Genomic DNA, 13,899 nt, shown 5'->3' with positions numbered 1-13,899 from the left:
AAAATGGGTGAACCTTCTGCAACAATCTTGATATGAGCGTCTAACCTGCTTGTAGGTGGTTAAAAAAAAAAAGAAAAGAAAAGAAAAGAAAAAAAAAACTACTGTAATTTATTCAGTCTCTGAAACCAGACCAATGTGCTGGAACACGAGACGACAAGATGTGACAAAAGCAGAAACAGAGAAACACACCCGCACACAGGAATATGATAGCACCGGCTAGCTAAACGAAACCTCGTTTACACCTGCTGAGAAAGATGCAGGGGCCGAATAAAGATATGAAGATGTGTACAAAACGTCAGAGCAACACGTCTACATTTATAAAATAATAGATATTTTAACACAATAAAGGCGCAGTAACGGTTGTAACCTAGTTTGCCCTCCAATCACACCCTGAAAGGACATCGGTTCCTATCTCAGCTTCACCACTGCAATTTAGCCAATCGGCGAGCAAAGGCGGAACGCGACAGCCAATCAGCTCACACGTCTTCACCAACTACGACAAGTCGCTGAGCTCAAACTGTGCGTGGGATTTGACAGAGGCCATCGCGATCGTGTAAATCCTTTAGAAGTTGCCGCTCAACATGACATGAAGCTAACTTGCAGCCACCTTAGACGAAATATTATTATAAGCAATGATTTAATACGAAACAAGCCTACCGTTAGCTGGGCTGCTATTTTCACCCACACACCAGCGACTGCTCCATAGGAACTTGTGCTGCTGACACACCAACGTGACTTTCATCAGTAACTTAATGAGCTTCACTAATGGAGAGCAAACCTCTGAGGTCAATTAAGTGAAACTCCGACATGGTGTCTAGCACAACAGGTGTTGACCTGGGAGGTTATCGAGTCATAAACCTGCAGCCTGTAACCTCAACTAGCTAACCGACATGAGATTATTAGCTGCGCTCTCGCCACAGGAGCTAACTCCACACAGCACACCAGGGCCTATTGAAACCATTTGACCCCTATCTATGATAAGATAGCCAGCTGGTGTGGCAAAAGTAATAACAGAGCAGTGACATTTCGACATGAAAGTGATGGCTGGCATTAACTGTTGACGATAACCTTAAAATACCAGATTGTCGGCAGGTCAAGCTAGCTTAAACTAATGGAAGGCATGCCATGGCAACTGTATCGAAACGTGTCTTTCTCTGTTAGCTTTGACTCTTTTATCGCTGTTTACCTGTTGCGGCTGGACAGAACTCCCAGGGCCGGGGAAATGTTCCCCAGACAGGAGATCACCTTGTTTGACTTGAGCAGGGCCATCGTCGGACTGCGCTTGGGAGTAGAGCCTGGTAGGATGTGGAAGGATGTGAAGGGCAGGCACGACCACGACGCTACGCACCGAGTACGTGCTGACGTCAGCGTACAGTGATGCGCAGCGTGGGTGAGGCAGAGTTGACGTTATAATCTGACTGTTAATCCTCAATGGGATGTGAGAGGAACGCCACACGTACATACATACTTACTTTACGCACATGTACGAGCAACAGAGTAAAAAGTACAATATTTAACCCCTACCATTTTCCAAGGTTGAGATTTGTAAAAATAAATAAATAAATAAATACGAATGAAATGAAAATGAAATTTTTACTTCTGAACAGCATTTGAATAAATGTACCTTCCCTCCACCCACGAAAAGACAACATTAAGATGTCATATATATTTAAAATAAGAAAAAAAGACATAAAAGACCTTAAACATCATCACGTCATGTCCATGTTTGAGTACAAAATCGAGAAATACAGAGATGAAAAATGAAATAAAGACATTTTATTCCCCATAAATGAATGTGTACAAATGAATGTAGAATAAAAAAGTAGAGTAAAAATTACATTGTGGAATGAAAATGTTGTCCCATAGCCTATGACTCTAAAAATAATTCTACAACTAAATTAGTTATTCATCACTGCCAACATAAAACTCACATGCAAAAATTTAATTCAAGTAGCATAAAAACATCAATGTTTGTCACTGTCCTCCGAGTAGATGTCTCGAAAGAGCATGCAGTGAATGGATCCCTACTCAAAAGAAGAAGTTGTCAAAGTAAGCTGGTGTGTTAACTGCGAGTGTGTCAGATGTGTGTGCAGACTGCTGGCGTGACTGTGTGAGCATCAGGTGCAGATCCTGACCTTACAGAGGAACAAACACCCTGAAGGCTCTTAATGGATTCTGCTCTGATCTGGAGCCGTTGATCTGTGGGGCGAGAGCTCAGAGATTACTTTTTAACTTTTGGGATTGAAATATGATTGATTTTCACTCCCATTTATCAACCTGACTGCAGCAGTGATCTAAAGCCGTGACCTCCATTGCCGTGTGTTGATGATTCAGAACAATTTGTTATGAATTTTCAAAGTTTTAAACTTTAGACGTTTTGCAGCGCAACCATCAGGACTATCAAAATAGTTTGCAAACATCCCAGGGAATGTAACCAAGGACAATATACATGTACACAATAAACACGTCAACCCGGTGAGGGAATACTGAGTCATTCACTGCATTACAGGTTAAATGAATAATAATCCCACTAACTCAGGGCTCCATCCTCTCTCCAGCTAGGCATAGGTGGCCTGACTACATCTCATTCCAGTGATTGCTTCCAATGTAAGGAATCTGGTCATGTGAAAATGATATGGCAGAATCAGCCTTTATTTTTTCTTGTGATATTATATCCAGAAAAAGTATGAAGCCACCTGCTAAAATGTATCAAAATACATAAAAAGCCTTTTCTATTCTATTAAAAAATGTCTAGTGATGTACACCCACACCACCATTAAAATTATCCCACCCAGGGCCGTAACCAGGATTTTAGAAATACTGAGGTCCGAACATAAGATAAAGTTTCAGCGGGCAGGTCCATAAGGAAATGTGTATTTGTAACTGACACTCTGTGTGTGTGTGTGTGTGTGTGTGTGTGTGTGTGTGTGTGTGTGTGTGTGTGTGTGTGTGTGTGCTGACCTTCGAGAGGGTAGGGACAGCAGAGTACAGTACAGATGTGGAGATATGAAGATATGTGGAGATATGAAGGCAGTTACTGCCAGTAGATGCGGGCAGGCAGCCAGTCACCAGGCATGTAGACTCACTGAAATTGTATGATTGTTTATTATTGACAGTACATTGATTCCAGTTAACATTATTGTCCTAACGTAAGTAAAGTTTCAAAGATTATCTAGCCTAGATGTAAGAGGGCATAATGCAAAACAAGATTGCACTTGTCTCTCCTGTCAAGAGGAAATTAAGCAAATAATAATAATATACACCTCCTTAATATCAACTTTATTAACTCAAATACCAAATAATGCAAACTCAAACAGAAAGTACATGAACACAAGCAAAATGTAAGTCATACAATTTCACTATTAGATACTACTAGATACTGTATGTTGTTAAGTTACATTAAAACTGAATAATTATGATTATGATTGAAGTAGATCAGAGGACAGTATTGTTTGTTTAACATCAGCGTGTATGGGACACTGATAATCCTATCCTGGGGCAGCAGCTGGTCTTCTCTTTCACCTTTTCTTTTCTCCCCCTTTAGTCCTTTTCTTGCCTTACTATCTTCTTCCCAAAGGTGACCAGGGTTTGTTGTGCTCTCTTCATTATGCCTGAAGAAAGTAAACACACAATAACTAATAGCTGAGTTGATAAAGTAACTTTAACAGCGCTGGGTATCATTGTATTACTAGCCTGGCCTCTGTTAGGATTAACATTATGTAAACTAGTTTTAGAGTTCCAGAAGAAACTATGTTTGCTTGCTGAAGTCTTGACGAGTATGTTTAAAACTGTGTTTAAATGTATGTTTGATAGCCTATAATTAGTATAGGTCAGTCAAAGAACAGCATAACTTCAATGAGCAGGTTTGGGTTATAAGTTAACTAGCTAACGTCAGTCAACATGATTTATCTTTCCTCTTGTCATGACTCTTGTTTCTGTTTGTTCTTGTATCTGGTTTTTGGTTTTGGGTTTTGATATCATGTCTTGTGTTGTGTTTTTTCCATGTCTTGTGTGTCATGTGTCTGATTTTCCTTGCCCTCATGTGTCCTTTAAGTTTCTCCTTTGTTCTCCCCTCTGGCTCCCTCTGTCTGTTGTCTTGTTCCCTCCTGGTCTGTTCCTCTGTGCTCCTCCCCCTCATTATCTCACCTGGCTTCCTTCCTCCTCTCTCCTCACCTGTGCCTCGTCTTGTCATTAGTGTCTGTGTATTTAGTCTCTGTGTTTCCCCTCACTCTTTGTCTGGTCATTGTATTCTGTCTTGTGCTTTCTGTTTGCTGTCTCCTGTCATGCTCCATGCTCCATGCTCCATGCTCCATGCTCCATCCTCCATCCCAGTTTGGTATGTTTTGGATTTTGATTTCTGGTTCCTGTTGTTTGATTTGAACTTTGATTTCTGATTTGTTACTTTGTATTGCTGGTTTTGCTTTGCTACTTTGCCTTTTTCTTTTGCACTTTGTTGTCTTGCCTTTTTGGTTGTTACTTTGTTTCTTGTTCCCGTTTTGTCTGCCTTGGTGTTTTTGCATTCAGCTTTTGCTTTATTAAAGCTCGCCTTTTGTTTTCCTTATCTTGCCTCCATTAACTGCATTTGGGTCCACCTCCCTTTTCATAGTTTTCCCTTTTTACCTCGTCGCGACAGAATGACCAGACCAAATAAAATGGACCCAGCAATAAATGGCCTGCAGATAATCCGGTGGTATCAGGACTTTGTATCTAATCCTGAAAGCAGGGCTCGTCAGATAGCCGCAAGCAAACTTTTTTTTCAAGCTCATGACTCAGCCCTTGCCTCAGCCCATGCCACAGCTCCAGCCTCAGCTCATGCTACAGCTCCTGCCTCAGCCCATGCCACAGTTCCTGCCTCAGCCCATGCCACAGCCGAAGTGTCTCTGTTCTGGGGAACCCGGCTTGCCTACAAAGTGCCCCCACCGAGAAAGCGACGAGCCCGTCCACGTCCTGGCTCCCTGAAGTCAGGCTCAGGGGCCTCAGCCCATGCCTCAGCTCCAGCCACAGCCGAGGTCCCAGACCACAGCCACAGCCACAGCCGAGCTCCCAGCCCAGGCCTCAGCCGCAGCGGCAGCCACAGCCACAGCCACAGCCACAGCCACAACCGAACCCCCAGCCCAGGCCGCAGTCCCAGCCGTAGCCACAGCCGAGCTCTCAGCCCAGGCCGCAGCTTCAGCCACAGCCGAGCTCTCAGCCCAGGCCGCAGCTTCAGCCACAGCCGAGCTCTCAGCCCAGGCCGCAGCTTCAGCCACAGCCGAGCTCTCAGCCCAGGCCGCAGCTTCAGCCACAGCCGAGCTCTCAGCCCAGGCCGCAGCTTCAGCCACAGCCGAGCTCTCAGCCCAGGCCGCAGCCTCAGCCACAGCCGAGCTCTCAGCCCAGGCCGCAGCCTCAGCCACAGCCGAGCTATCAGCCCAGCCGAGCCGAGCTCTCAGCCCAGGCCGCAGCTTCAGCCACAGCCGAGCTCTCAGCCCAGGCCGCAGCTTCAGCCACAGCCGAGCTCTCAGCCCAGGCCGCAGCCTCAACCCCGTCGACACCTGCCAGTGGTCCCCAGTCGGCAGTCCAGATGAGGCCAGTTCCTGCACCTCGGTCGGAGGACCGGCCGAGGCCCACGCCGGGGCCAGTTCCTGCACCTCGGTCGGAGGACCGGCCGAGGCCCACGCCGGGGCCAGTTCCTGCACCTCGGTCGGAGGACCGGCCGAGGCCCACGCCGGGGCCAGTTCCTGCACCTCGGTCGGAGGACCGGCCGAGGCCCACGCCGGGGCCAGTTCCTGCACCTCGGTCGGAGGCCCACGCCAAGCCCTGTGCCTGCTCCTCGGTCGGAGGCCCGGCCGAGTCCAGTGCGTGCTCCTCGGTCGGAGGCCCGGCCGAGTCCAGTGCGTGCTCCTCGGTCGGAGGCCCGGCCGAGTCCAGTGCGTGCTCCTCGGTCGGAGGCCCGGCCGAGTCCAGTGCGTGCTCCTCGGTCGGAGGCCCGGCCGAGTCCAGTGCGTCCAGGGACTCCCAGCCCGCACCTTCGCCTTCGCCTACGTCGCCAGTCTCCAGGGGGTTCCAGCCCGCGCTTTCGCCTTCGCCGCCAGCCTCCAGGGGGTTCCAGCCCGCACCTTCGCCTTCGCCTTCATCGCCGGATTCCAGTGAGTTCCAGGCCACTCCTACGTCTTCGTCGCCGCCCTCCGGCGAGTTCCAGGCCGCGCCTACGTCTTCGTCGCCGCCCCCCGGCGAGTTCCAGGCCGCGCCTACGCCTTCGTCGCCGCCCTCCGGCGAGTGCCAGGCCGCGCCTACGCCTTCGTCGCCGCCCTCCGGCGAGTGCCAGGCCGCGCCTACGCCTTCGTCGCCGCCCTCCGGCGAGTGCCAGGCCGCGCCTACGTCTTCGTCGCCGCCCCCCGGCGAGTTCCAGGCCGCGCCTACGCCTTCGTCGCCGCCCTCCGGCGAGTGCCAGGCCGCGCCTACGCCTTCGTCGCCGCCCCCCGGCGAGTGCCAGGCCGCGCCTACGCCTTCGTCGCCGCCCTCCGGCGAGTTCCAGGCCGCGCCTACGCCTTCGTCGCCGCCCCCCGGCGAGTTCCAGGCCGCGCCTACGCCTTCGTCGCCGCCCTCCGGCGAGTTCCAGCCTGCGCCTCAGTCCATGTCCCTGGTCCCCAGTGGGCCCCAGTCCTCGCCTCCACCTCGTTTATTTGAACCTTAGCCCTTCCCCTGACCCCCTCCACCCTCCCGGATTTGACTCTGCTTTATTAAAGCTCGCCTTTCGTTTTCCTTATCTTGCCTCCATTAACTGCATTTGGGTCCACCTCCCTTTTCATAGTTTTCCCTTTTTACCTCGTCGCGACACCTCTGCTTTCAGTGGCCACCCAAAGACGGGCTCTTTTCAAGACAGTAGTGTCACTACCTCTGAAACGACCATTTGTAGGCAGTTAACATTAGATATGTTATCACTTGTGATGGTTGATCACTAACACTAATTTTGCGATGTCTATCTTAGGAAGTACAGAATATTTCGGACTAAAAATCCTTACCGCTGAAGTTCAGCTTGTAAAGAAGTTATTTTAACAGAGTGTTGTGTGAGTGACGTAGCTCTTTCATGAACAGGGCAGTACATGACGTGTGAGTGGGTGAGCGAAAGTGATGGAGTGTGTGTAGGCGCAGACAGTGAATGAATGAGAGAGAAACGGCAGTAACGACAGAAATAAAATGTACAGTATATGCTGCAGTTAGCCGTGAATAAAAGTGACGGCACCTCAAAAGACAGCAAAGCCCCCTGGCATTATTTACCGACCAACAACATACGTGAAAGTGGTTCACTCCGAAGGTTATAATAAACTTCGGCCCTGGAAGAAACATCTCCCCTGCGCTTCCCGACCACAGTCCAGGAGCCAAAACAGGAATGGTGTAACAAGAGTTTTTAATCCGTTATTGTGTATATATGTTTACGGTTGCCAAATGCAGCAGTCTGGGTTGGAGCAGAGACAGTGGATTTATAGAAGATTTTCCTCTTCCCGCTGAGGTAGCCTACTCACAAACCAGTGCAATGACCAAAGATGGTATATTTATGACAGGATAATCCACTCTGTAACCCATGGTGATCAGACAGAGGAGCCAGTGGTTTCTGTACTAAATAAAGTTATTCTAGTTGGGGGCCTTAAGCACATAAATAGGTCATTTCGCGTAAATTCATCTGAAAGCGCTAAATTTGGCACAGATGTAGCTCAGGTCATACTGAAATTATTTAGCTAGGGCGCCGGTGCCAGCAACCCTCGGGACCTAGATGGCGGCCAAATCCAATATGGCCACTGCCCGAAAAGGTTTCCTACTATAACGTTTGAACCACATGAGCTACAAATACAAACTTGTCTTTTTCAGCTTAATTGATCATGGGAAACATATAGGAATGTTTATGTTTATGACCCGGTATATCTGGCCCCTTAATCCTCCAATTCCAATATGGCCACTGTCAAAAAAAAAAAGCAGTTTTGACTGTAGTATGGGCCTTACACCCCATTGTTTGCACCAAATTAATCTACAGGCACCAAATTTGGCACGGATGCAGCTGAGGGCATACTGAAATGATTTAGCCAAGGCGCCCGAGCAAATCCAATATGGCCACCGCCTGAAAGGGATTTGACCATAGCTTTTGAGCCAGATGAGATACAAATACAAACTTGATGTCTAGTTTACCCTTTTTGACAATAGGAAACCCACTGGAATGCTTACATTTATAATTGGATATTATAATGTTTGGCTTTAACAAAGTCCCACAGCCCACCTGGACTTGCCTCATGGCTTACCAATGAGAACGACTACATCTTGAAAAGCTTTCAGGTTTTTTGTCAGCAGCAAAGATACATAAAATGTGTCGGATTAAAAAGTTCAGCACCTCACCATGAGAGACTCCGAGCAGCATCAGCAAGAGCCCAATAACGGCCTCCATGTCTCCACAGTGTTCAGCGTCTGTTGATCCAGTCAGCTGTTTTTAAGCTGAGCTGTCTGAAGGGTCTTAGAAAAAGAGGAAGGAGAAGAAAAAGAAGAAGGTGTTGAAGTAATCAGAAATCAGTTTTGGATAAGTGTGAAAACTCAGACAACACAGGGGTGTTGTTAAAATAGTACACTTTGGAGGTGAAAGAGGAAGCTGAGCTAATGTGGTTGGTACTTGCAAAGTTATCGACCGTAGAAGTCTCAAACAACTCAAGAATTGTCCAGTTTAAGATTCTTAATAAAACTGTCTCTCCATAGCAGACATTTAGTTTAGTTGTTAGACAAATATACACAGTCACTGAGCTTTGCACAGCATCAAACTATTGGAAATAGTGAAACAAATTCAGGTTGAATGCTCAGAAATTGTGTGATGTAACATCAGAAAAATGTTTCGATTGTTTTGCTTTACATCCATTATCACTTTGAGGTCACACAGCTTTAATTAGTTTTTAGCCTTTTCAGATATTCATCTTTCTGCCTTTTCAACTCCTTCAAACATTCTGCTTCATGTTCAGATATGAAAATGTTCAACTTTTTAAACTCTTTCAGCCCTCCTCAGCTTATCTGCCTTTTCATCTTTTAAAAATATTCATCTTTGTACCTTTGCCGCTTTTTTATATATTCTGCTTCACGTTCCGCTACAGAAACTGTTCGACTATCAATATGTTCAACTTTTAAAGCTCTTTCTGCCTCTAACTTTGCACTTTTTCAGTCTTTTTTCACCTTTTTAAGCTCTTTCTGCCCTCTTATTCTACAACTTTTCCGCCTTTTCTGTCTTTTTTCTCCTTTTCAAGCTCTTTTGGCCCTCTTGCTCTACACCTTTTTAGCCTTTTCAGATGTTCATCTTTCTGCCTTTTCAACTCCTTTAAACATTCCGCTTCATGTTCAGCTTTGAAAATGTTCATCTTTTTAAACTCTTTCAGCCCTCTACAGCTTTTCTGTCTTTCCATCTTTTGAAAAAATATTCATCTCTCTGCCTTTTGAGCTTCTTTATACATTCAGCTTCATGTTCAGCTACAGAAACTGTTCAGCTATCAGCGTGTTCAGCTCTTTATGCTCTTTCAGCCTTAAGCTTTTCAGCTTTTTCAGCTTTTCAGCAGTACATTCAGCAGATTTCCCTTTGGCCTTCAGCATTCACGCTGTATTTTCGCAGGAAATGCAATTAGTCTAGTTATTATAAAGATCTTGTAAACCAAAAAGCCACAGACTTATTGGATCACTACCTCTGTGAAGGATTTTATCATCAAACTCTTCGTCCAAAGACCATCATCGTGTTGACATAAAGGTGTTTTAGGCAGACAGGAGGACACGACCATCCTCAGGTTGCTTGTATGCATGGACACTTGTATGAAGTCTGTTTAACACTGTGAAGTCTCAGTATCATCATCTGGGCTCATGTTTTATTTGTCTGTTTCAATACTGGACCACTTCAGACAGTCAAAGCTCACACGGCTCACACTCATCCTGAGACATCACAGTGATGCTTCTCGTGTTTTCTTTTTTTTTTTGGCCTTTTCTGGCTTTATTGACAGTATAGCTTGAAGAGTGTGACAGGAAACAGGGTAAGAGAGGGGGAGTGACACGCAGCAAAGGGACCCAGGCCAGGAGTCGAACCCGGGTCCGCTGCAGAGCCTTGGCACATGGGTCGCACGAGCTACCAACCAAGTTAAGCGGCGCCTGCTTCTCGTGTTTTCGCCAACATGTCAAAGGAAGCACGATATTGCAGAATATTGCAGGCAACCAATTCCTCACTAAACAGTATGACAGGATGTTAATGTCTTATATTCCTAAAAACATTATAATATATTGATCCATTTGTTTGAATTTCTTTTCGGCTATATGTTGATGTTTACAACCAGCATGGAGACTGAAAACAAAGTGCAGGTTTATTATTTTGTCTTCTGTTCGAGTCATGTATCAACAAGGTGAAAACACAGAGGCATGATGGTACGCTGTCCCTCTAGCATTCACTGACTGAACACAGCAATATCCTGCCATCAAACTGGGATTTGATGACAACTATTCAACATCTTGGCTTCTAATTTCTAAACATACAAACTGTCAGTCCACAAAACTCGATTACAGGAAATCAGGATTCAGTATAGGAAACCATCATCCAACTTGTCCTCAGTAGCCTGTTCCTCTGCCCACGCTTTCAGCTCCTGGCTGCTCTCGTTCTGGAGAAACGAACAGAGACCATTAGTACTCTGCAGATATATCAGCCATGTTTGATCCCCCTGGTAAAGTACAGGTGAAAGATACTCACACTTTCCCTTCAGCCTCCTGTGGCGGCCCCTCTCCATTGTTTGGCTCGTCTTGTTCGTCTTGGTGATTTGTCCTGTCAACCGTCCATCACCTGCAAGACGAGAAAGAAGAGCAGTGGTAGTTTCACGTCTCTTTGTGCAGGTTTTGTGCATATTTGTGGGGTTTTTTTTGTGAATTTGTGGAGGTTTGAGTATATTTGTGGAGGTTTTGTGTGTATTTGTGGAAGTTTTTTCGTGAATTTGTGGAGTGTCATTGTGGGGCTTTTGTGCGTCACTGTGGAGGTTTTGTGTATATTTTGTGAATTTGTGAAATTTTTTGTGTATTTATGGTTATTTTGTGTGTCACTGTAATTAAGTTTTTTTTAGTTTTTTTGGGAGATTTTGAGTGTACTTGTGGAAGTTTTGTGTTTATTTGTGGAGATTTTGAGTGTATTTGTGGAAGTTTTGGGTTTATTTGTGGAGGTTTTGAGTGTATTTGTAAAAAGCATTTAACATGTGTATACACTGAGAGCCACAACATTAGAAACAGTGACAGTGACCTCATGGCAGCAGCACTCCTTGATGGCAGTGCCCCCCCCAGCAGGACAATGCACCTGCAGTGCTGCAAAAACTGCTGAGAAATTACCTGAGGAAAGTGGGAAAGAGCTAAAAGTGTCAACCTGGCCTCCAGATTCCCCAGATCTCAATCCAACTGAGCTTCCACTAGATGCAGTCTGAGCCAAGAACAATCCATGGGGGCCCCAACATGGATGGGAGTTGGTTCTGGCGCATCCCGTGGATGCTCAACTGGATTGGGATCTGGAGGATGAGGAGGCCAGTTTGACACCTTGGGTTCTTTACCATGACAGGGTGTAGTTGGTCTGAGCGGGGTTTGGGTGGGTGGTGTTTGTCAAAGAGGCTCCACAGAAATGACAGTACTCAAAGTTTCCAAGCAGAACATTTGATTGTAACAAGATGATCAATGCTTACTTCACTTGTCAGTTGTTTTAATGTTTTGGCTGAACAGTGTAAATATACACGTTAATTACTTTTAATATTTTGCATAAATTGATCTTTTCACTGTATTATTCATACTTTCACTGCACTTTGTCTAACAGCTTTAGTTGCTAGTTACTTTGCAGATTCATATAATCAAAATTAAATATTCGCTGATCAAACATTATATATTATTACTGATCAAGTTATCCAGCATTAAAAGCAGAAAGTTGAGACCATAGAGAGGAAATGTCAGACATGCCAGTGTCATGCATTATGGAGGTGTCTTATTAAACATATGATTAATTGCCTAATGTCGGCATACTCATAAAGCAGTTCTGTAGAAAGACAGCTGATTTTTGAGTCTCATTCTCAGGTCGTCAAATAACGCACTTTTTGGGCTATTAACAGGACTCACAGAGAGTCGAGTTGTTAACAGTGAGAAGACTTGTATTTTCATATACATTTTATTTTAAGATATATTTTTTTATATATATATATATATATATATATATATATATATATATATATATATATATATATATATATATATATATATATATATATATATATATATATATATATATATATATATATATATATATATATATATATATATATTATTTTTGTTTATCCAGTAGCTGTAAAAACGCTCCTTGAATCCTGTGGGTTTTGAGGTGGGGCCGCTTGCCTAGCAGACAAACTAACAACTGGATTGCTGTTACTGAACTTCCGTGTCTAGATATCTACGGTGGTTAACTGATTGTCTTAGCTTACTACACTCAACATTGTTTAGCTAACACTATTAGCCTGAAAAGCTTTATGCCACAATGTTTCTCTAGCAAAACAACTTCAAACGCTTCATAAAGTTGATCGACCACTCTATGAACGCACATTTGGATACTAGAGTGGTTCTGGCGTGTCCCGTGGATGCTCAACTGGAATGAGATCTGGAGAATGAGGACGCAAGTTTAACACCTTGGGTTGTTTGCCACGACGGGGTGCAGTTTGCCTTCTGGGTTTGCTGCACTGTTTTACACTTTCCTGTTGGGTTTGGTGCGGTACTGTGGCATTTGCCTTCTGGGTTTGCTACACTGTTTGAGACTTTCCTGTTCGGTCTACTGCAATGCTGTGCAGTTAACCTTCTATGCTTACTGGAGTGTTGTGCAGTTTGGCTTCTGGGTTTGCTGCACTGTTTTACACTTTGCTGTTGGGGTCTGCTGCACTGTTTTACACTTTCCTTCTAGGGTTTGCTGCACTGTTTTACACTTTTCTGTTAGGGTCTGCTGCAGTGTTGTGCAGTTTGCCTTTTGGGTTGGCTACACTGTTTTACACTTTCCTGTTGGGGTCTGCTGCACTGTTTTACACTTTCATTCTAGGGTTTCCTGCACTGTTTTATACTTTCCTGTTGGGATCTGGTGCAGTGTTGTGCAGTTTGTCTTCTGGGTTTGCTGCACTGTTTTACACTTTCCTGTTGGGTATGGGGCGGTGCTGTGCAGTTTGCCTTCTGGGTTTGCTACACTGTTTTACACTTTCCTGTTGGGGTTTGCTGCACTGTTTTACACTTTCCAGTTGGGGTCTGCTGAAGTGTTGTGCAGTTTGCCTTCTGGGTTTGCTGCACTGTTTTACACTTTCCTGTTGGTGTCTGCTGCACTGTTTTACACTTTCCTGTTGGGTTTGGTGCGGTGCTGTGCAGTATGCCTTCTGTTTTTGCTGCACTGTTTTACACTTTCCAGTTTGGTCTGCTGCAGTGTTGTGCAGTTTGCCTTATTGGTTTGCTGCATTGTTTTGCACTTTCCTGTTGGGGTTGGTGCGGTGTTGTGCAGTTTGCGTTCTGGGTTTGCTGCACTGTGTTGTGCAGTTTGCCTTCTGGGCTTGCTACACTATTTTGCACTTTCCTGTTGGGTTTGGTGCGGTGCTGTGCAGTTTGCGTTCTGGGTTTGCTGCACTGTTTTGCACTTTCCTGTTGGGGTTTGCTGCACTGTTTTACACTTTCCTGATGGGTCTGCTGCAGTGTTGTGCAGTTTGCCTCCTGGGTTTGCTGCACTGTTTTACACTTTCCTGTTGGGGTCTGCTGCATTGTTGTCCTGTTGTACACTTTCCTTCTGGGGTTTGCTGCACTGTTTTACACTTTCCTGTTGGGGTCTCCTGCAGTGTTGTGCAGTTTGCCTCCTGGGTTTGCTGCACTGTTTTACACTTTCCT

General features: G+C 45.4%; 1 protein-coding gene and 1 long non-coding RNA gene across 4 annotated transcripts in view; both read right to left on the bottom strand.

Moving 5' to 3' along the window:
• Positions 1–1,351, bottom strand: part of LOC119018035 (aspartate aminotransferase, mitochondrial-like) — a 10,155-nt gene extending 8,804 nt beyond the window's left edge. The window contains exon 1 of the mRNA XM_037095362.1: positions 1,187–1,351. Coding sequence (XP_036951257.1) covers positions 1,187–1,269 — 83 coding nt within the window. The 5' untranslated portion in view covers positions 1,270–1,351. The remainder of the gene's footprint in view (positions 1–1,186) is intronic.
• A 1,738-nt stretch (positions 1,352–3,089) lies between these two features.
• Positions 3,090–13,899, bottom strand: part of LOC119018036 — a 38,809-nt gene continuing 27,999 nt past the window's right edge. The window contains exons 5-8 of one of the 3 annotated variants that reach the window (XR_005074639.1): positions 10,724–10,813; positions 10,541–10,634; positions 8,360–8,478; positions 3,090–3,611 (exon numbers count right to left, since the gene is read on the bottom strand). This is a non-coding gene — a long non-coding RNA (uncharacterized LOC119018036). Of the gene's footprint in view, positions 3,612–8,359; positions 8,479–10,512; positions 10,635–10,723; positions 10,814–13,899 lie in introns of all 3 variants that reach the window. The other 2 variants (XR_005074638.1, XR_005074637.1) reach the window with 2 other exon arrangements.

This window comes from Acanthopagrus latus, chromosome 4 (assembly GCF_904848185.1).
Source record: "Acanthopagrus latus isolate v.2019 chromosome 4, fAcaLat1.1, whole genome shotgun sequence".
Lineage (NCBI taxonomy): Eukaryota > Metazoa > Chordata > Actinopteri > Spariformes > Sparidae > Acanthopagrus > Acanthopagrus latus.
This window is presented reverse-complemented; position numbering and strand designations above follow the sequence as displayed.